The sequence below is a fragment of the Geotrypetes seraphini genome, chromosome 10 (genome assembly GCF_902459505.1).
Source record: "Geotrypetes seraphini chromosome 10, aGeoSer1.1, whole genome shotgun sequence".
Taxonomy (NCBI): domain Eukaryota; kingdom Metazoa; phylum Chordata; class Amphibia; order Gymnophiona; family Dermophiidae; genus Geotrypetes; species Geotrypetes seraphini.
In genome coordinates this window covers 78,998,089-79,021,881 of record NC_047093.1, presented here as the reverse complement: position 1 = coordinate 79,021,881, position 23,793 = coordinate 78,998,089, and the positions used below count along the sequence as shown (strand labels likewise).

Sequence of the window (23,793 nt, the reverse complement as noted above, 5' to 3'; positions counted from 1 at the left end):
ACTTCTGCAGTAAGAAAATTAATGGAAACACTTTTAAAACAGAGAATGGTCAAGTTTCTGGAATCCTGTGGATTACAGGACTGGAGGCAACATGGATTTACCAGGGGAAGGTCCTGCCAATCTAATCTGATTGACTTCTTTGACTGGGTGACCAGTCATCTGGATGCCGGGGAGTCCCTGGACGTGATATATTTGGACTTCAGCAAAGCTTTTGATAGCGTCCCACACCGCAGGCTGTTGAACAAACTACAATCGATGGGATTAGGGGATACATTCACTACATGGGTAAGGGATTGGCTTGATGGTAGGCTTCAAAGGGTGATGGTAAACGGTACCCCCTCCAAAACGTCAGCAGTGACGAGTGGTGTTCCTCAGGGCTCTGTCTTAGGGCCGATTCTATTTAATTTATTCATGCTAAAAAATGTAAAGTAATGCACCTAGGCAAAAAAAAGCCACACAGAACTTACACACTAAATGGTGAAACCTTGTCCAGGACCACGGTGGAACGTGATTTAGGAGTGATCATTAGCGATGATATGAAGGCTGCCAATCATGTGGAGAAGGCTTCGTCCAAGGCAAGACAAATGATGGGCTGCATCCGTAGGGGTCTTGTCAGCAGAAAACCTGAAGTCATAATGCCACTGTACAGATCCATGGTGAGACCTCATCTCGAGTATTGTGTTCAATTCTGGAGACCACACTACCGGAATGATGTGTTGAGAATTGAGTCGGTTCAGCGAATGGCTACCAGGATGGTCTTGGGGCTCAGGGATCTCACGTATGAAGAAAGGTTAAAAAAACTGCGGATGTACTCACTCGAGGAGCGAAGAGAGAGGGGGGACATGATTGAGACCTTTAAATATATCACGGAGCGTATAGAGGTGAAAGATGATATCTTCAGTCTTACAGGGCCCTTGGTAACCAGAGGACACTCGCTGAAAATCAGGGGAGGGAAATTTCAAGGTGATACTAGTTAGGAAGTACTTCTTCACCGAAAGGGTGGTCGATCATTGGAACGAGCTGCCTCAGCAGGTGATTGAGGCCAACAGCGTGTCAGATTTTAAGAGAAAATGGGATATTCAAGTGGGATCTATAGGGGAGTAAAAGTCAGGGAGTAGGTCATTGATATGGGCAGACTCGATGGGCTATGGCACTTTTCTGCCATCAATTTCTATGTTTCTATGGATTCACTAGAGGTAGTTTGTCAGATAATTTGATCAATTTCTTTGACTGGGTGACCAGAGAATTGGATAGAGGATGTGCCCTAGATGTGGTGTATTTAGATTTTAGCAAAGCCTTTGACAGTGTTCCACACAGACATCTAATAAATAAACTGAGTGCCCTCGGGATGAATCCAAAAGTGACAGGATGGGTCAAGAACTGGTTGAGTGGAAGGCGAGAGGGTAGTGATAAATAGAGATCGCTCTGAGGAAAGGGATGTTACCAGTGGTGTGCCTCAAGGTTCTGTTCTTTTTAACATTTTTATAAACGATATTGCTGAAGGGTTGTCAGGTAAGATTTGCCTCTGAGGATGATACCAAAATCTGCAATAGAGTAGACACCCAGGATGGTGTGAATAACATGAAGAAAGATCTGGCGAAGCTTGAAGAATGGTCTGAAATTTGGCAGCTAAAATTTAATGCTAAGAAATGCAAGGTCATGCATTTGGGCTGCAAAAACCCGAGAGAATGGTACAGTTTAGGGGGTGAAGAACTAATGTGTACGAAAGAAAAGCAGGACTTGATGCAATTGTATGTGATGATCTTAAGATGGAAAAGCTGACGGCGAAAGCTAGAAGGATGCTAGGTTGCAAAGGGAGAGGTATGACCAGTAGGAAAAAGGAGGTATTGATACCCCTGTATAAGACTTTAGTGAGACCTCATTTAGAATATTGTGGACAATTCTGGAGGCCCACACCTTCAAAAAGATATAAAAAGGATGGAATCGCTCCAGAGAAAGGCTATTAAAATGGTATATGGTCCGTCATCATAAGGCGTATGGGGACAGACTTAAAGATCTCAATCTGGAGGAGAGGGGAGATATTATAGAGATGTTTAAATACCCACGTAATGTAAATGCGCATGAGTCTAGTCTCTTTCATTTGTAAGGAAACTCTGCAATGAGAGGGCATAGGATGAAGTTAAGAGGTGATAGGTTGAGGAGTAATCTAAGGAAATACTTTTTTACAGAATGGGTGGTAGATGCATGGAACAGTCTCCCAGGTGAGGTGGTGGAGACAGACACTGTCTGAATTCAAAAGGGCCTGGGATAGGCATGTGGGATCTCTCATAGAGAGAAAAAGATAATGGTTTCTGCGGCTGGGCAGATTAGAAGGGCCATTTGGCATTTATCTACCATCATGTTTCTAAGTTCTTTGAGCATAGAAGATGTCAGCTACTGGTGCTATTGAGCATTGATGGGAGCAAGAGCTTCACAGAGATGGAAGTACAGTATTCAAGCAACAGGCACTCTCGCCCAACTAGCAAAAACTTTGCTGTCAAAAAACTAATTATCCCCACAGCAGCAGGCAGCAGTCCTGAGCTGATAGCCCCCCTGCCCTTCCAGCCCTAAAGCAGCAGCAGCGGTCCTGAGATGTGAACCCCCATCCCTCCAGGCCAAAAGCAAGCAGTGGCAGTGGTCCTGAACCACAAAACCCCCTCCCTCCAACCCCAAAGTAGCAGCAGTGGTTCTGAGCTGCGAACCCTCCCTCCAGTCCCAAAGCAGTAGTAGCGACAGGGGTCCTGTGCCGCAAACCCCCCTTCCTCCTTTACCTGAAGCAGCAGCAGCTGGCAGTTCTGAAAACAGGCTGTACGCGGCCAGCCCCAGCAGGGCCTTGCTTTCCTCTGACACATTTTTCCCGATGCATCAGAGAAAGGATCTGCTGGGCCTGGCCGTGAGCAGTCTGTTTTCAGCGCTGCCTCTGCTGATTGGCTGTCACAGCTGCTTTGGTAAGAGGGGTGACCAGGAGGCCAGACCTGCACTGAGGAAGGGAGGGCAGACCTTGGGGAGGGGGGGGGGGAGGGTGAGGTGGACCAGAAGTGAGCCGGTGGGGGGAAAGGTCCAGCCGGATGCACGGCAGGGAAAATGGATTTTGGATCCATAAGAGGGGGGAGAAGCGGGGAGAGAAAGTGACCCAAAAAGAAGGAAACAACAGATGCTGGACCTACAATTGAGGATGGAGGGAGGATAAAATGAGGTGGGAAGGGAGACAAAAAGCACAGTTACTTACCGTAACAGGTTATTGGGGGACAGCAGGCAGATATTCTCACATGTGGGTTATGTCATCCACAGAGCCTAGTACGGACAGTGAAAAGTGTAGGGTCACTTTAAGGTTCGCAATTGTCTGCACCACATGTGTGCCTTTCCACCAACATTAGTTCATGGTACCTCAGTTCTGTAAGAAAGCTACAAAGCTAACCAGGGGTTGTGGGAGGGTATGTGAGTGTATATGCTTGCTATCCCCAGATAACACCTATTACGGTAAGTTAACTGTGCTTTATCCTAGGACAAGCAAGCAACATATTATCACTTGTGGTACTCCCTAACTTAACTGAAAATGGGAAGGAGGGAGAGTTGGCTTTCAAGAAGCAAATAAATTTTGAAGTACTGCTTGGCCAAATCTACCATCTCATCTGGAAAATGTTTCCAGACAATAATGAGATGTGAAGGTATGAATTGAGGACCAAGTAGCTGTTTTGCATTTATCAGCAATGGGAGTAGATCTGAGAAAAGCTACTGAGGTTACCATACCATGGACTTTGTATGCTGTTACAAGTCCCTCTAGTGCAGCGGTCTCAAACGTGCGGCCCGCATGTGGCTCTCCAGGTTTTATTTGCAGCTCGCGGTCTGGACGCGATCAACTGCATTTCTCTTCCCCTTTCCCTTCCTTTTGGAGCAGCATCGTGTCTGGCCGGCTCATTCCGTTCAAAGCCGCGGGTTGGCGGCTCCTTGCGCTATCCACTCCTGCATCGGAAGCCTCTCTGATGTCACAACATCAGAGAGGCTTCAGACGCAGGCGCGGATCTCGCAAGGAGCCGCCACCCGCGGCTTTGAACGGAACGAGTCGGCCAGACACGCTGCTGCTCCAGTGGCGTACCAAGGGGAGGGGCAGTCTGCCCCGGGTGCACAGCTCGCTACCCTCCACTGTTCTCCCTAGAGTGCGGCTTGCCTAGAGCAGTGGTGCCCAACCTGCTTCCCTTCTCACCGCTGCCATCGGGGAACAGGCCGGCACCGTGTTCTTTGATCTCCCTGCTTCTCTTCCCTGCGGGGCCGACCACCTCTCGCCGCACAACGTCAATTCTGACGTCGAGAGGACGTTCTGGCTAGCCAATCGCAGCCTGGCTGCCCAGAGTGTCCTTTCAGACGTTAGAATTGACGTCGGGCAGCGAGAGTTGGTCGGCCCCGTGGAGAAGAGAAGCAGGGAGATCTCGGCCTGTTCCTGATGGCGGCAGCGGCAGCATCCTATTCCCCGGCGGCGGTGGCATGGGGGAGGGCAGAAAGGAAGGAAGAAAGAAAGAAGGGGGGGGACAGGGAGCCAGAAACAAAGCAAAAAATGGGACACGGAATCAGAGAAAGAAAGAAAAAGTTGGGGGAGGGAATGAGGTCTGGAGGAGAGGAAGCATACAGGAGGCTGAAAGAAGGGAAGAAATATTGGATGCACAGTCAGAAGAATAAAGTGCAACCAGAGACTGATGAAATTACCAAACAAAGGTAGGAAAATGATTTTATTTTCAATTTAGTGATTGAAATGTGCCAGTTTTGAGAAAGAAAAGATATTAAACTTTAAATGTAAGGGCAGCAGAAAAAGTAGAGTACTTGGAGGGCTGCAGAAAAAATATTTAATGTCTTATTAAAGAAATGACAATTTTGCATGAGGTAAAACTCTTTATAATTTATATATCTTTCCTTTTAACTGTTAAAGGAAAGTTTTATAAACTATAAAGAGTTTAACCTCATGCAAAATTGTCATTTCTTTAATAAGACATTAACTATTTTTTCTGTGGCCCTCCAAGTACCTACAAATCCAAAATGTGGCCCTGCAAAGGGTTTGAGTTTGAGACCACTGCTCTAGTGGCATCCCAGCTTGAGCATAGCAAAAAGAAATGCAGGCTGCCAACCAAGACTGGGAGTTCCTGTCATCAAAACAGTACTTATGGTGACAGGAACTCCCAGTCTGTTAGGATCAAACGAAATAAACAGTACTGTGTGGTTTTGTGCGTGTAAATAGTACACCAAGGCACATTTACAGTCCAGAGTATGAAGAGATGTTTCTCCAGGAATGAGAATGAGGTTTCAGGAAAACCACAGGAAGCACAATAGTTTAAGATGAAATCCTGTGACCACTTTTGGAAGGAATTTCAGATGAGTCTGAAGGACAACTTTATCATGGTGAAAGAATGTATATGGAGGATCAGAAACTAATGTTTGGAGTTCACTAATTCGTCGAGCTGAGGTAATACAAATTAGGAAGACTACTTTCCAAGTAAGGTGCTTGTGAGTAGTAGATGCAAGAGGCTCAAATGGAGGCTTCATGAGACTGGTGAGAACTACATTCCAGTCCCAAACAACCGGAGGCGTTTTGAGTGGAGGATTTGATAGTCCTAGTTAAGAGGTTTACTATCAATAAGAGCATAAAAAGCGCTGATAGCACTGAGATTAACTCTGACCGAAGAGGTTTTAAGGCTAGAATCTGAGAGCTATAATAGATAGTCCAGCACTCCAGACACCAGGGAGGTTACAGGATCCAGGTGGTGAAGAGTACACTATGAAACAAAATGAGTCCATTTCAGACAATAACACTGCTAAGTGGACGGTTTCCTAGAGGCAGCTAAAATTGCTTGAAATGGAGCCAATAGATCATTGTTTTCTACACTGAAGTTGAAAGGAACCAAGTAACTATTGTAGATTGGGACATAGAAGGGAGCCCTGGCTCTGAGTTAGTAGAGACGGGAAGATCTGTAGAGGAATGGGATCCTTGATCGATAGTTGAAGTAGAAGGGAAAACCAAAGTTGTCTGGGCCACCGTGGAGCTATGAGGATCATGGTGGCCGGCTCCCTCTTGAGTTTGAACAAAGTCTTGAGAATCAGAGGAATTTGTGGAAAAGAGTAAAGGAACTTGTGTAACTAATCCAAAAGGAATGCAACTGCTTCCAGACAGTGTATGGAGAACTGTCTGGAGAAAAAGTGTAGTAACTTGTGATTGGTGGGAGACACAAACAGGTCTATTTGTAGACCCCCCAAAGGGAAAAAATGTGGCGTAGTATTTTGGAACTGAGAGTCCACTCATGTGGTTAAAGAAATCTGCTGAGCTTGTCTGCTAAAGCAGTCTGCTTGCCCTGAGCATAGACAGCATTGAGAAAAATGTTTCATGTAATTGCCCAGTTCCATATATGGAGAGATTCCAGACAAAGGGGAAGAGACCCCCGTGCCTCCCTTTTGGTTGATGTAGTAAATAACTACTTAATTGTCCATTCTGACAAATAGGACTGTCGAGAAGACGATCCTGGAAAGTTTTGAGAGCATTGTGGATAGCCTGGAGTTCCAGAACACTGATGTGAAGGGAGCATTCTTGAAAGGACCAGGCTGCTTCAGCATGAAGACCGTTGAGATGTGCTCCCCAAGCATACATTAAGGCATCCGTTGTCAGCACTTGTTGATGCAAAGGTACATGGAAGAGTAACCCCCCTGGATAGATGTGCTGGTTGTAACCACCATTGCAGGGAGTAACGGAGAAGTGAGGAGACCTTGTTTTGATGAGAAAGTGGCTCCATCACTTGAGACCATTGGGATGCTAGAGTCCATTGGGCACGTCTGAGATGAAATCAAGTAGAAGGCACCACGTGCACTGTAGATGCCATGTGACTTAGAAGGCGCATCATCTGTCTTGCTGAAATCTTCTGAAGAGTGGACACCTGAGTGCATAGTTGAAATAGTATTTGTCTCTGTTGAGGTATCGTGTTTTCCTGAAAATAAGACCTACCCCGAACAGTGAATGGGAGATAAAAACATTAAATGCTCCCATTGAAGTAGTAAGGATATTTCCAGAAAGAAATGTAGTCTCATGGAAGTGAACTTCGGAGTGACTGGATAGCTGGGGAAAATAGTTAAGAGAGTAGAAAAGAACCAGACAGGAAAGGTAAAACCTTTTGGATGGGAAAATATGTATCATAAGTATGTTCCAGAAGTGACCTCGAACTTGAACCTTGGACGTTTGGCTGCAATACCAGGACTGTATGTCTAAGTGAAGCTTCAGAAATGGAAAGAGGCACAACAAGCCCTAAGTGACTTGTGCATGGTCACAGGGCTTGAACTCATAACCCAAGGTGCCGAGGCTGGAGTTCCAACCAGGGCTGGAGTTCCAACCAGGCTGGAGTTGTCACCAGGGTCAGTTTTAGACATACTGAGAAATTAAGGAGGGGCCCCTGATCCCTCCTCTCTGCACTCCTCCCCCCCACCCATAACCCACCTCCCATTACTACCACACACAAAACAACTTAAAATGACTTCTTTACACACAAAACACAGACAGACCTTTACCAATGGATCACAAATAAAAATTGAACTGGGAACCCCAGGAAATTAAACTCAGCAAGTTTTATAACACTGGAGAAATAAAAACATATATGCACTTCTTTCTGTACTGAACACACAGGGATCAAAGGCCCAGGTCCATTAAAAATCGCTGCATGGCTGGCCCGGAACATCCTCTCCGACATTAGAATTGACGTCAGGTGATGAGAGTTGGTCAGCCCCAAGGGGAAGGGAAGCAGGGAGAGCTCAGAACTCGGCAGTGGCCTGTTTCCTGATGGCAGCAGTGGCAGCCTATTCCCCGGAGGTGGTGGCAGCATGTTCCCCAATGGTAGTGGCTTGGGGGAAGGCATGAAGAAAGAAAGGAGGGGGGGGGGACAGGGAAACAGAAAGAAAGAAGGGAGACGGGAGACAGACAGAAAGGGGGCATGGAGAAAGAAAGACAGAAAGGAAGGGGGCAGGGTGAAAGAAATAAAAAGTTGGGGGAGGGAATGAGGTCTGGAGGAGAGGAAGCATACAGGAGGCTGAAAGAAGGGAAGAAATGTTGGATGCATAGTCAGAAGAATAAAGTACAACCAGAGACAGATGAGATTACCAAACAAAGGTAGGAAAAATGATTTTATTTTCAATTTAGTGATCAAAATGTGTCCATTTTGAGAAGTTTCCAAGTTTATTATATAGTTTGATTAATCGCCTATTCTACATTCTAGGCGATATACAAAATGGTTAAAAATATCTAAAAACATAGGTAACATATTACATAGACATACAGTGTTTAAAAAAAAAAAAAAAAAAAAAAAATATATATATATATATATATATATATATAAATACAATATAGAAACAACAGGAAGATTATTTAAAGGTTACAATCTGTATTAAATTTAATATTTAAAGGTAAAAACATTAGGAGGGAAGACAAACATGAAGAAAAAGAAATACAAGATAAAGATGGATTGAAGAATCATTTATTCACTAAAAGCATCATTAAAAAGGAAACTTAAGCTTAGTCTTAAATTTGTCTAAATTCTTTTCTTCTCTTATATAGAGTGGGAGATCATTCCAAGACTGAGGAGCAGTCACTGAAAAAATAGTATGAATTTATATCTGCTGTCTATATTTTGCACTTTGGCCTCCTTTTACAAAACCACAATAGCGTTTTTTAGCGCAGGGCATTCAGCGCAGCTCCCTGCACTAAAAACCGTTATCACGGTTAAGTAAAAAGGGAGGAGGTATATTTTGTATAGTTGTTACTGAGGTGACATTGCATAAAGCCATCTGCCTTGACCTCTTTGAAAACCCACGGAATATAAATGATAATTAACATTTTTTCTGCGTACAGTGTGCTTTGTGTTTTTTAAATTTTATTGTTGGTTGGCCACGAAGGTAAGAAGGAGGGAGGGAGGGGAGCTGCTGAAAGACATCTAGTAATCCTTGCAGGCTTGACTATGCAGGGAATTATTTTTGTAAAATCATGTTTTGTTATGTGACTGGCATTATTTAGACTTTAATTTCTATGAAGTAATAGAATGAAAATGATATAAAATTGCTTGCTTGTTTTTATGTACGTGCGCTGAAGGGAAGTAGAGAGAGAGTGGGCTGATGACGCTGAAGGGAAATGGGGAAGAGAGAGTGGTGAGAAGACGCTGATTTATAAATTGACAATTGTACAGAATATTGCTTCTTTTTATACTTTAATATAATAATAATAAGTTCGGTATAAAACTATTCGAGGCTTATGTGGATGGGATCAGGTGGTGTGCGGGGATAGGGACCGAGCTCACGGGGACAGACACAAATTTTTCCCCTGTTTCATTCTCTGCCACGAATCGATTTCGACTACGTGTGGGCGAGCGGGTGTCAAGTCGGGTTGACGTAGCCGTCATAGCACAAGCTCTCAAAAAAAAATCTTATCATTGTACTGCTGATTTTGGCTCTTTTGACTAATGAGTTTGCCTACCAGTGCCTTAGAGGAAAGTAGGGACAGGGGAGATATGATTCAGATGTTCAAATACTTGAAAGGTATTAACGTAGAATAAAATATTTTCCAGAGAAAGGAAAATGGTAAAACCAGAGGACATAATTTGAGGTTGAGGGGTGGGAGACTCAAGAGCAATGTAAGGAAATTCTTCTTTACATAGTGGGTGGTGGATGCCTGGAATGCGCTCCCGAGAGAGGTGGTGGAGAGGAAAATGGTGACGGAGTTAAAAAAAGCGTGAGATGATGCCTCTGTTATACTTCACTGGGCTCTCTAGCTCCACCTTCAATTAGTACTTAAGCACATAGAGCACCCAATACACATGAAGCAGAAGCACCTTTAGCAACAGGTTTAAACAAATTGTTCCACTCAAAAGTAAACAATACTGTCAACTGCCAGCACAGGCTTCAAAGGAGCTCAGAAACTATTCCCCAGTAAATTGAAACATTTATATAAATTCTTCCCAGGCATCCAAGAATCAGCTTGGAGAAGCATAAACAGACCGAAAACTGTAAGCAGGTGCAGGAAGGACAGGGCGGGAGTCTAGAAAAAAAAAAAAGCTACCAGGGTAAATACATAATCTCTTTTTCCAATGCAATAGGAGAGACATTCTAGACAGTAGGGACATACAAAAGCAGTCCACCCCAAAAGCTAGGGTGGGCTTGCAGCGCTGACCCTTAAAACATAGGACCCAGAGGACCTGTCTTGCCGCCACATCCACTTTGTAGAACTTGTGTGAAGAGCAGACCAAGTCGCCACTCTGCAAGTCTTGTCTCTGCAAGACTCATCAGGAGAGACAGATCTACCTTCGGCCCACGAAGAAGCCACACTCCTGATAAAATGCACCTTAACAGAAACAGAAGACTGTTTCCCTGAAAGAATGTAGGCTGATGAAATGGCCCTATGGATCCATATGGAAATCGTGGTCTTAAGAGTGGGAATGCCCGGCTTAACTGAATGAGTCAGCACAAACAAATGCTCAGAGAGATGAAACTCGTTGGAGACCACCAAATAAAGGAGAAGAACTCTGTGCATATCCAGAATCTGTCGGTTGAAAGGCAGGCAAACTACCTTCAGCAAGGAAGGAACCTTCCAAAGGAAGGGTCCCTGTAAGACAAAGCCTGCAGCTCTGACACACAGCACACCGATGTAATGCGACCAGAAAAACTGTCCTCAGCGTCAAGTCCAAGAGAGTAGCATCTCAAAGGTGCTCAAAAGGAGTTTTGGTAATGCTAGACAACACCAAGTTAAGGTCCCAGGAAGGGAAAGGATGCTTAACTGGCAGTTGAGCACAAAGAGCCCCTTTTAAGCCTTCAAGAATTTAGCAACATCAGGATGAGACGCCAAGGAAGACTGATGCTCCAGGGATCTAAAACAGGAGAGCCTGGCCACTATCCGGCCTTTATCCAAACCAGCCTGAAAAAAGGCGAGAATCAGCAAGTTCAGAGCTGAGTAAGGGTCCACCTGGTCCTGGGCTCACCAATGTTTAAAGGCCTTCCACTCTTTAGCGTAAGCCAACATCTTAGACAACGACTTAGACTTCAGAAGAGTAGAGTATCCACAACAAGGGCAGAATATCCCTTATGCTCTCAGGTTGAGAGCTCAAGAGCCATGCTGTAATAGCAGTGCCTGGATCATCAATGGATACTGGACCCTGCATGAGAAGTCTGGATAGGCGCTCAACCAAAGGCTGTGACCCTTGTGCAGCCTCATCAGATATGTGTACCATTATCTGCAAGGTCAATCTGGAGCCACCAGAATGACGTGGCCCGGATGAGCCACGATCCTCTGAATGACCCGGCTGATCATCGGCCAACGAGGAAAAACATACAGGAGAATCTCTTGAGGCCATGGCTGCACCAGAGTGTTGAGTTCCTCACTTCCAGGCTCGATCTTCAACCGAAGAAGCGATCCACTTTCTTGTTTCTTGCTGTGACCATGAGGTTGAAGCAGGGCCTCCCCTCAGTGCCCCACTATTGTTTGGAATGCCTCTGGAGACAAGACCCACTCACCTAGATTCAGAGTCTGGCTGCTGAGGAAGTCTGCTTGAACGTTGTCTTCTCCCACCACATATGCTGCCGTCAGCACTAGGAGATGACGCTCCACCCAAAGAAAAAGAAGGCAGGCTTCCTAAGCCAGAGGGATGCTGTTGGTCCCTCCCTGGTGATTGAGGTAGGCTATTGCCATCGTATTGTCGGAGAAGACCCGGATCACTTGGCCCTCCAGTGTCTTCTGCAATTTCGTCAGAGCTAGTCGAATGTCTCTGAGCTCCAACTGGTCGATTGACCTCTTTAGCTGAGAGGGTGTCCAACACTCCTGAAGAGTATGATTGCAATGCGCTCCCCAGCCCTGAAGGCTGGCATCTGTTATCACCACAATCCAGGAGGTAATTATAGCAGCACGTCCCTGCAGAGCAATTGAGGGAAAAGCCATCAGTCTAGCTTGCTCAGGCTTCCAGAGTCCAAGGTAGATGGGTCTGCAAAGTATCCCTGTGTGAAGCCCAGTAAGAGAGCAATGCTGAAGATGCATGTGCACCCTCTCCCAAGTAACCACATCCAGTGTGACAACCATGGATCCTAGAACCTGAAGATAATCCCATTCCAAAGGAGCCAGTCGCTCCAGAAGGGAAGAAATCTGAACACACTGTTTCTGCCTGTGGGCTTCTGGTAGATAGACACTTGCCACTGCCACGTCAAAAAGGACTCCCAGGTATTTCAGCGATCGTGGGCGTCAGATGGCTCTTCCTGAAGTTGACAATCCAGTCCAGATCTTCCAGCACATAAAGCATCCGTTCCACTATGTGTCATCACTCGGCCATTGAGGGAGCTCTGATCAGCCAGTTGTCCAAGTAAGGGTGAACCTGGAGACACATATTCCACAGGTAAGCCAACACTATCACTATGACCTTGGTGAAGGTCCGGGGCACTGTCGCTAGCCCAAAGGGCAGTGCTGAGAATTGGTAATGCTGCTCCAGAGCATGAAACTTCAAGAATTTGCAGTGAGCTGGAAAAATAGGAATGTGCAAGTACACTTCTATGAGATCCAGAGAGGCAAGAAACTCTCCTAGGGTCACTGCTGTAATAAATGAAAGCACGGTCTCCATTTGGAATCGAGGAATCTTGAGAGCCGCATTCACATGCTGAAGATCCAGAATAGGCCTCCAATCTTCTGAGCCTTTCTTTGGCATGATAAAGTAAATGGAGTATCTGCCTGAGCCAGAGAGGTTGGGCGGTACTGGCTCTATAGCTTGAATATTCAGTAAGAGCTGAACAGTGGCTTGAACTCTGAGTGCTTTGTATGGACAACCTGAAGGAGAGTCCACAAACCAATCTGTCAGAGGTTGAGCAAATTCCAGCTTGTAACCCGACTTAATGTCCAAGACCTACTGGTCAGACCTAATGCGCATCCAGGCAGGAAGAAATGCTGAGAGCTGGTCCCTTATCCGCTGAGGGGCATCCGTCGGCCTGGCATTATTGAGCCTTCCTGACAGAAAGCGCTCCAGAAAGTGCAGAAGGTGCAGAACGGGAGGTGGAAGGCTGGGAACGCCTATAGCTAGTGTATTGTTGTCTGGAGCCCTGGGAAAATCTCTGTGATGTGGCATTTGCATACGGTCTAGAACACTGTAAGCCAAGAAAATTAGAGCATCCAGAACCCCTGGAGGGTCTGGGTCTACCATCAGGCAGAGTCTTAGGGTGACAGTCCATCACCGAATCCATAAGGTCGTCCAGACCTTTGCCAAACAATAACTGCCCCTTAAAAGGCAGCCTAGCCATAGTAGCCTTGGAAGTGGAATCACCAGCTCATTGGTGGACCCAGAGGATTCAGCGGGCAGAGATGGAGTACGCTGACACCTCTGTCAAAACTCTCAAGAGATCATACAACACATCTGCCATATAATCTGTCCCAGCCATCAGAAGTTGAGGAGGGGAATCCACTGCCTCACTCTCCAGGGCGTGCAGTCAAGAGACAGGTGCATGCCACAAACGACGTTGAAGCATCCTTGATACCTAAAGTAGCTGCATCAAAAAGTTTCCTGAGGGCCACATCCACCCAGTGGTCCTGCATGTCGTTTAACATAACACCACCCTCACTGGGGAGAGAGGTGCGCTTAGTCCACCTTGGGCTGACCCAAAAGCTGCTGACACTCCTGTGCTACAGGATACAAGTGGGACATAGTTCTAGCAATTTTCAGAGAACCCTCCACAGAGTCAAAATGCTCCGAGCCGAGAACAAACATAGGGTGCCAGGGAAAGATAGCTGACTGCGAGCGCACAGTACACAGCAAGGAGGAAGAAGTGGATGGAGCTGATTGAGGGAAACATCAGCATCAGCATCCCCCAGATCAGGATCAAGTAGAGCAAACGCCGCAGCAGGCTGAGGCAAGGCCGATCCCAGAGACACAACGCCACTAAGAGATGCAGCTGAGGCAGATTGAAACTGTTCAGGGGGAGAACACTTGGTCTGAAACTCTGACCACAAAAATTTTATAAATTTAGAAAAAGTGTCCGGTTCCTGGGGTGGAAAGTCATTTTTCGATGACTTGCATTTGCGTTTCTTTAGCTGTGGAGGTCCTGCAGCCTGGCTGACGGAAGTAACAGCCATGCCGAGCCTAAAAATGACGGCTGTCCGCAGGGCTAGCTGAATGTTTGGTTACCTGCTTCAGCAGGGGAGAAGCTAAGTTGGGCACTATAGCCCCTCCCCCAGGCTGTGCCACAAGGCACATGGACGTTCTTAAAGCACTAAATTTGCACAATCCTGGCAAGAATCCACATGAGGAGAACCTAAGGACTCCCCCCAACAGTTTTCCAGGCAAAATTTGCAGTTTTGAAGAAGCAGGGAACTTTAGAAAAAAAAGATAGCTAAAAATCCAAGATGGCCACCATCAAATAAATTCACATCAAAATCACAATATTTTTCGCACTTCCCAAACAGTAAAAAGAAGTGAATTTATGATTTTTCAGGAGGGAGAACATCCAGAAACCTTCAAACCCCCACTTTTCCAAACTCTCCCAATGTCTCTCACAGGCTGTGTACTCATTGGACCAGACAAGATCAGTGCTACAGCCTGCTTTCAACTCTCTCACAGTAGCTGGATGAGAAATATCACTGCCACAATGCTGGGAGTGCTTCTACAAAGCTGATCTTAAGGCTGCCAGTCAGACTTCTATGTCTGATTACACCAACAGATGTGCACTGGGACAGGCGGAGGTGTGACGATGCAGCTGGAAACCTGCAAGACCCCGCCGAACCTCCTAAGGGCACCTAAAAGCCTGCGTTTGACCCCTGATTAACAGGAGGTGAGACCACCTTAGGGAAGGCCCTGAGCTCCAGAGAAACTATGTAAGTTGGCCAACATGTACAGACAGAAGTCTGTGAATTCTCAAGCAGGCAGAGCTTAAAAAATGCTCCACGTAATAAATTATTCTGAAAATGTGACAAAATGACATCGAATTAAAATAATAAAATAGGGAGAGCAGAACAGACACTCCTGCGGGCATGCGGGCAAAAGGGAAGAACTGAAGGTGGAGCTAGAGCTCAGTGATGTATAACAGAGGCAGAGTGAAAAATCCGGAGTGGATTCCTTCTGCAGTTGCATGTGGCTATAGTGAAATAACCCTATTGTCTCTCAAACTTTCTCGAGCTGGGGCACACTAAAGGTAGTGGCTAAGGCTTGAGGCACCCAGAAGTGCGCGGATGTCACCTTGATGACTTCATATATTTGAGTGACATCATCACGTTGATGTTCACGCATGTGCAGAGGCCCTCCAGATGGGCCCCGAGATGCCAGTAGGAGCTGCCAGCAGGGAAGAGGGCTGAAGAGAAGGAGAGGCACTGGCACCAGCTGTTTGCCCACAGCAGTGTTTCTCAACTACTTCAAGCTAAGTACCCCCTAAGTCTAACAAATATCAATTGAGTACCCTAACCACAGACCTCACTAGGCCCACCCAAGCTCTGCCCCAGATCCCATCCCCTTTACTAATAGTAATGCAATTTTTTTCCATTCATTTTTTCATATACACACCAGTTATAAATTCTCAAAACTGACACATTTCAATCACTATATTGAAAATAAAATCATTTTATCTATTGGCGATCCTCTACAGGCTGCTGTAATTAGCTTTAAAGATGAGACCGGGAGGTCAGGGAGGAAGCTGGAGGATGCTAGAGAGAAGGGGGAAACTTGTAATAGAGAAAGGTCTCAGTTGGAAATAATGGAATAGAAGTTCCAGATAGAAATACAGAATATGAATAAAGAAACTGGGAAGTGTGTATTAAGACATGCTGCACAATAGGAGGTGCATGTAACTACAATGGATAAGCTGAGGCTCATAAAAAGGTAAATAAATTATGCAGCTAGACCATATATGAATTCCAGGAAGGCCTATAAGACATAAGATCATCCTTAATCGGATGTGGTAGTGGCCTCTTCCTCTCCTACAGCCACTACCAGACCTCCAAGTTCTTTAGAATAACGAAGAAACTGGAGTTTTCTTCTCTTTAAGTTCTAGTAGGTAAGATATTGTGAGGGAAGTATGGAGATCTGCATAAAGTATGGTGACTATCCTATTGGTCTATTTGACAAGGATAATAACATTGATAGTACAGTGGTAGTAGAATGCTGTAGAGCAGGGGTGTCCAACCTGCGGCCCAAGGGCCGCATGCAGCCCCATGAAGTATTTTGTGCGGTCCCAGTCGAGGGAGATGCAATGTTTTCCTCTGCTGCCCCCAGGTGTTGTCTGTCTTGCCGGCTCCCTCCTCTGTCTTGCTGCAGCATTTGTGCGACCCCAGAAACATTTTTTTTGGCCAATGTGGCCCAGGGAAGCCAAAAGGTTGGGCATCCCTGTTGTAGAGAGAGTGAGTTGCCAATAGAGCTGTGGTGATGAAAATAGGAGTCTCCCAACTCTGCAACATAGCATCTTTGAACAGATTGTAAAGATGCAATTTAAGAAGCTCTTGAGGTTCATCAAAATCCAATGCCTCAAGGAGTTCCGCTGTAGGCGCAATGATTATTTATGTTAAGCAGAAGAAGTGATCCAACTTTGAAAGACTCAAAAGCCATAGTGAATCCTTCCAAGTCCGGAAATTCTGACAGGCAGCCAAATGGAATATACTGCTCAAAATCAACCAACTTCTGTTTGAGCTGTTCAAGATAAAAGGACATATAGAAGGTGAAATGAGAACTTTGTTGTTTCACATAGTTTATTTGCTGTTGTTTTTTTTTTTTTAAGTAAAGATGGTATTTATCCATAGCATGACTGTCACGTCCTGATGGTGCAGTTGCATAGTCTCTGGAACTGAAGGACTTTCAAAGAGTGGATTTAACCAGCAAAAACTGATGTAACCATTGCGGTTTGTCAAGTCCAGGACAAGATTGTATTCGGAGTACTCAATGGTTCGGACCAAGACAGTGAAAGTGCCTCGAAAACCGTTATTGAAATCAACATGGACTGATAAGCTATGGAATGGAGGAATCTGTATGTAGGCTGACGACTATATGCTGAGGTCAGGTCAGTACCGAGGGAGACAGTGGAAGCACCAGTACCAGTCGTTAAACTAAAGTTACAGAAGCAGCAATGTTACCAAGGTAGAATGTAGGCAAGTAACACAAAGCAGGGAAGGATCAGTACCGAGCAGAGTCTGATGTTATATAAGCTATATGGGTACTGAGGAGAGAATAAAAGGAGGCATTAAAGCCAAATTCATTGTGATCGCATGGCCAGCCATGCACCATGCAGTTCCCCTGCATATTGTGAGAAACTGCACTGGTACTAATGGCTGTGAAGTCGGTACCATAGGTTCCACAGGGTGTTGAAGTGTGAGGAACCTTAAGAGGAAGTGTGCTTCGGGAATGACATCCTGCATCGATGAACAATGGTGTCGATGATAGGCATGCATCAAGAGACTCGATGCTGAAAATGCCCATGATGCTGATGATATTGTTGATGTTCACTGGTACCGAAGGTAATCAATACCACCCAGAAGATCAATCCGTGAAAGGAGGCACTGGTACTGTAAGCTAGTCAATTGGAACCATAGGTGTAGGAGGGCGTCAAAGCATTGGTAACCTCATAAATGACAGCCTGGATCAATGGTGTCAAGGAGAGGCATATATCAAGAGACTTGATGCGAGATATGCCTGTGACGCTGATGATCGATATCGATGATCAATGTTTAAAATCGATGAAACAGTACCACTAGGACGTGGTACCACAGAAAAGTTCAAGTTGCTGAGTGCCCAACCCCAGGCCTAATATTTTCTTGTAGAAATAAAGTGCAAGAACAAAAAGAATAAAATATTTGGATAGGCATTTCTTCTTTTTTTTTGTCCTGGAAGATCGGGAACAGATCCAGCAGGAAAGAGAAAGCAGCACAGGTTGAATGAAAAAGAAGGCCAAAAAGCCATCGAAGCCGCCAGTGGGGACAAAGACTTCAAAATCGTCCACAGGCCTCAAAAGTGAAAATTAAGAAATTTAATTAAAAATTGAAAGTATTTAAATGAAAAACAAACTAACTAAGAAGAGAAATTAAGAGAAACAATGGAAAAAACAAAGCAGGAAGGCAAACTTGACTAGACAAGTCCAGATATGTTGTTTTCACTCCACAGAAAACAGATGACCTCGTGAACTGGAATTGGGTGGGAAGGCAAGTTTCAAGTTTATTAGCATTTGATGAATCGCTTATATAAAATTTCTACGCGATGTACAGTTTAAAAGCCACCAGGTGGTGGTCTCACATACAATTTGAACGAGTTGTTCGTAAGACAAACAATATAAATCAATTGGCATTATAACAATTGAAATAGAGACAAACATGAATAGGTAGGAAAGGAGGGGAAAGTTACAATATCGTTATCTGTTGAAATTTACATAAAAGGGAAAACACAATAAGGAGCAAAGGGGATTGGTGAGTTTAATGGTCATAAAATATGTAAAAAATTGAGGTGTGCCATGTTACGTATCAAATTGCGTCTTGAAATAGAAAGGTTTTTAAAATTTTCTTAAAAGATCTTTTTCATTTCTAATATAGTTTGGTAGGGAGTTCCATAATGTAGGGGCCATAACGGAAAATATGTCATTTCTTCTTGTGCCGATTATTTTCAAGGAGGGAATGGATAATAAGTTTGAGGAGGATGATCGTAGAGTGCGTGTGGCATTGTATGGAATAATCATTTTTGACATAAATTGTGGTTCATTGAAGATTAGTGTTTTATATACCAAAAATATAATTTTAAAGGTAATTCGGTGGGAAATGGGAAGCCAATGTGATTTAATCATTAATTGTGTGACATGATCATATTTTTTCGCTTTATGGATTAATTTTATTGCAGTATTTTGAATTATCTGAAGTCGTCTTTTTTCTTTCTGAGTTATATTGATTAAGAGAGAATTACAATAATCAATTTTGGATATGATCAGAGAGTGGACCAGAATATTGATCGATTTAGAATCTAGGAAGGTGGAAATTGAACGAATAAGACGTAGTCTATGAAAGCATGATTTAACTATTTCGCTAATATGACTGTGAAATGATAAGTCTACGTCAACAATTACTCCAAGGATTTTCAGTTTAGGTACCGATTCTAGAGGGGTGTTGTCTAGAATAAATGGTGAAATTGGTGTTAAGTTTCCTTTCCAGGTAAAAAACATGGTTTTAGATTTTTGAATGTTCAATGCCAGCTTGTTACAACTTAACCAGTCTTTTATTAATTCTAGTTTTTCATTGATGGCTTTTATTTCTTCATCTTTTTCTGGGTTGAAGGGATGTAAGAGTTGAATATCATCTGCATAGGCAAAAGATGTAAAGCCTAGTGATTGCGAGATGGTAAGTAGAGGTGATAAAAAAATGTTAAATAAAAGAGGCGACAGTATTGACCCTTGCGGTACCCCGTAGGTTGAGGTGTAATTTGAAGAATAGACGTCATTGAACTTGACTCGGGAAGAACGGTCTGACAGGAAGGACCTTAACCACTTTAGAACTTGACCGCCTATGCCTAATGATTTCATCCGATTTAATAAGAGTTCGTGGTCAATTGTATCGAATGCGGCAGATAAATCTAGTGAGAAAAGGGCTACAGATTTGTGATGGTCAAGGTAGTAATGGATATTTGTTACAAGACCGATCATCGAGTATTCTGTACTGTGATGTTTTCGAAAACCTGTTTGGTTAGGGTGGAGGGCGTTCGAAGATTCAATAAAATCTGAGAGTTGTTCGAAGACTAGTTTTTCGGTTAATTTCATTAAAAAAGGTAGTTTGGAGATAGGGCGGTAGTTAGAGATATCGTCTTGACTAATTTTAAAATTTTTTGTTATTGGTGTGACGATTGAAGTTTTCCAAGAGATAGGAACAGTTGCAGAGAGAAAACTGTTTTGGATAAGAGAGAGAATAAAAGGGCCGAAATAATCAAAAAATTTCTTTAAATAAAATGGAGGAATAATTTCTAGTGGAGAACCTTTTAAATTAATTGATTTGAGGTGTCCTTCTATTTCTCCTAAAGATGGTGTTTTGAAGTTGATGCATTTGGCTGTTGGTATACTGTTGGTATACTCGTGCATGCGTGGTACAGGCAGTTTTAAAACTTTCTAAAGCTTAAAGTGATAGTACACTTTATACTGTCCATACTGTGCTCCATGAATGACATCATCCATATGTGAAAATATGCTGCCTGCTTGTCCTGGAATAATTAGTATTGCGTGTGTTCCCTATGCAATGAAAGATTCTGATATTAACGTCATATCTATATTTCTTATGACAGAGGGCTAATTCACAGTCTTTTAGGGAAAAACTAAAGCATCTTGCAGAGCATGAAAATCCAATCTGTATCACAAATGCAGATTTTTCATGCACTGAACCAGTTCCATTTTTATTTTAAGTGCCACACTTACCCATCCTTTTAACGATGTCCACGCAGGTACTCTGTTGCACAAATCACGCAGAATACGTAAGACAATTACACATGATTTTAGTCCATTTGCTCTTGCCTAAAACAAACAAAATGATTGCAGTACACCCAACTTTCATGCCTCATTTCAAATATAGCACCCTGGGATAAATTCTTTAATGTGATTACTTGTTAGTTTAATCATTAGTTTCATGCAAAGGAAATTACATAAAGGAATATACTGCACTTTTAGAGAGGCAGGTTTTAACATAAAACTAAGAAGCAGAATGTAAACATTGCTTTTGTAGCCTCATGATAACTAGTCACCAGTCAACTATCTATTAAATTAAATCAAGTAATTCATTTATTTATTTTTTTACTGAATACTACTAGAAATTCAAAATATTAGATATAACATGTATGGTGAGTGTATACATGACAAACATTTTTAAAAACTTGAAAAGAAAGTATTTCCAAAGAAAACCTCATAAGGCTACAATAACAATAAGGTAAGAACAAATCGCCAACCTGAAACCATTTGGCATGTCGCAGAGACGCCAAGGCGTTCAGGCATTTCTGCCTGTCCAATAAGTCCGGAGGATCTTTCATCGCAACATTTTCTACTGGTAAAATGGGATATAAAAATAAAAAAAACAAAGAGACAGATACAATTTGACCAAGGGGTGTCTGTCACAATACAAAAATAAAAAAGCGGCAGCGTCTCAATGGGCTAATAAGACTCCCAGAAAATTTCAATGGTTTAGAAGAGTGCACAATGGTTATTTAATTCAACAGCCATGAATAGTAGTAAGGTGCACATGTGCAACAAAGGCATAACAACGGCATTCACTCTGTATACAAACTAATGACAATAGCTACATAAAATCTGGGATCTTATTAAAAATATACAATAAACAGCAGGGCATAAATTAGGCATGTAGCACTTCCTCAACAGCAAAACAAATGTAAGGACATGATATTACAAGATCACTTGAGAAATGAAAGCTACTCTGAAGAGGATAGTTCAGTCACACATACATGTCATTTGACCAAGATCAGCACTGAACTGATGGATTTTTTCAGAACTTTCTGGAAAGATATCAAGTCTTCCACAGCTCAAATGAGGCTGTTCCATACAGTAGCTTTGATTAGAGAGAGAACTCCTAGGTTAAGGAGTAAGAGTTTTTCTATATGCAATGAACTGATACTTCAAGAGAATACTAGTTAGTTACATGTAAGCAACTTTTGTTTTCTCTGAAGACTGGCAATTCACTAAAGTCATATGCATGGGACTCCCCATTAAAGGTTGCTTTCAGCATCTAGGATAGGAAGTAAGCACCACCAAATGACAAGAAATATTTTTTGATGGGAAAAAGATTTTTTTTTTCCTTTTTCTTTAAACATGGCAGACAACACAAACTTATAAAAATGGGAAAATACAGAGCTAACCTCTTCCTCAAAGAAACCTTTAGAATGAGCAACCATAACCTACAATTTTATAAGGAGACAATATCTAAATAGTAACTAGATGTGAATATTCAGAATGAACTCCCAGTCTTGTAAATAAATTTTTTCAAAGGAGAATGGCAATAGGAAAGAGATCAATGATGATATGCCCCTATAAGGCTAGACCTGCTCTCACTACAGTGAGTTGGGTTTTTTGTTTTATAAGAGCTGAGAGAGAGGGAAAAAAAAGGATGAGTGGGCTTTCTATGGTTTTGAGCCTGCTCTAGGTAGAAGTACCAGTTCCCTCACAATTAAAGATCATCTGCAAGGCAATTTTGTCTAGGGTATCTTAAAAAGACAGACTAATATGGAAATCTGACAATTCTTTAGGCAGAACTTGGGATGTGTGTAGGGCAAATGTCTTCACTAATTTTTAAGCGAGGGCCATTTTAGGTCCAGAAGGGCTACAGGGGAGCCAAAAGTATCTTCCTACTTGAGGTCATGATGCCAATAGTGCTTTCTCGACATTCATTCCTACTGAACACCTGGCCTTGGACACACAATGCAGAACACTAATAAACCCTATGCAAATATAGGACCACAAACTAAGTTCTAATATACACAAATGAAGCCCTAAAGATGCCAGGCTCTGCATGCAGTACACCACCAGAGAAATAGAAACAAATGCATTTCTCCTGAACAGTGCAAAATATAGACAGCAGATGTAAATTCTCAAAACTGACAAACTTCAATCACTGAATTGAAAATAAAATAATTTTTCCTACATTTGTTATCTGGTGATTTTATTTTTCTAATCATCTTTTTCCAGTCTCTGGCTTCACTTCCTTCTGTCTGTGCTCTTATCTTTGTTCCATTTGCTGTTTTTCTCTCCTTCACTTTCTGCCCTTTATTCATTCATCTTTGATATTAACTTTTAACATTTAACTTTCTTCTATGTTTCTGCTTCCTCCTCAATCTATTTTACATGTCTTCTCCTCCTCTCCATTCAAGTGCAGCATCTCATCCCTCTCTCTGCCATTCCCCTCCTCTCCATCCATGTGCAGCATTTCCTCCTTCTTTCTCCCCCATTCCCATCAATCTGAAACAGCATTTCTTCCATGAAGGAGAGTAAACAGTAGAATGCCGCAGGGATCTGTACTGGAAATTGGAACGACGAGTGAGGTGATTAAATTTGCAGATGACACTAAACTGTTCAAAGTTGTTAAAACACATGCGGATTGTGAAACATTGCAGGCAGACCTTAGGAAATTGGAAGATGAAATTTAATGTGGACAAATGCAAAGTGATGCATATTGGGAAGAATAACCAGAATCACAGTTACTGGATGCTAGGCCACCTTGGGGGTTAGCGCCCAAGAAAGGGATCTGGGTGTCATTGTAGACAATATGGTGAAACCTTCCACCCAATGTGTTGTGGTGGCCAAAAAAGCAAACAAGATGCTAGGAATTATTAAAAAAGGGATGGTTAACAAGACTAAAAATATTATAATGCCTCTGTATCGCTCCATGGTGTGACCTCACCTGGAGTATTGCGTTCAGTTCTGGACTCCTTATTTCAAGAAAGATATAGAGGCACTAGAAAAGGTTCAAAGAAGAGCGACTAAGATGATAAAGGAGATGGAACTCCTTTCGTATGAGGAAAGACTAAAAAGGTTAGGGCTCCTTCAGCTTGGAAAAGAGAAGGCTGAGGGGAGATGATTGAAGTCTACAAAATCCTGAGTGGAATAGAACGGGTACAAGTGGATCGATTTTTCACTCCATCAAAAATTACAAAGAATAGGGAACACTCTATGAAATTGCAGGGAAATACTTTTTAAAACCAATAGGAGGAAATATTTTTTTCACTCAGAGAATTGTTAAGCTCTGGAATGCATTGCCAGAGGTTGTGGTAAAAGCAGATTGCTTAGCTGGTTTTAAGAAGATTTGGACAAATTCCTGGAGGA

At 43.2% G+C, this 23,793-nt stretch overlaps 1 protein-coding gene across 9 annotated transcripts in view; it reads right to left on the bottom strand.

Moving 5' to 3' along the window:
- The window catches only part of STRBP (spermatid perinuclear RNA binding protein), a 307,353-nt gene that overhangs the window by 151,004 nt on the left and 132,556 nt on the right, over nucleotides 1–23,793 (bottom strand). For 6 of the 9 annotated variants that reach the window (XM_033959926.1, XM_033959928.1, XM_033959924.1 and 3 more), the window contains exons 6-7: nucleotides 20,913–21,007; nucleotides 20,389–20,484 (exon numbers count right to left, since the gene is read on the bottom strand). In XM_033959926.1, the coding sequence (XP_033815817.1) occupies nucleotides 20,389–20,484; nucleotides 20,913–21,007 (191 nt within the window). The remainder of the gene's footprint in view (nucleotides 1–20,388; nucleotides 20,485–20,912; nucleotides 21,008–23,793) is intronic. The other 3 variants (XM_033959927.1, XM_033959931.1, XM_033959932.1) reach the window with 1 other exon arrangement.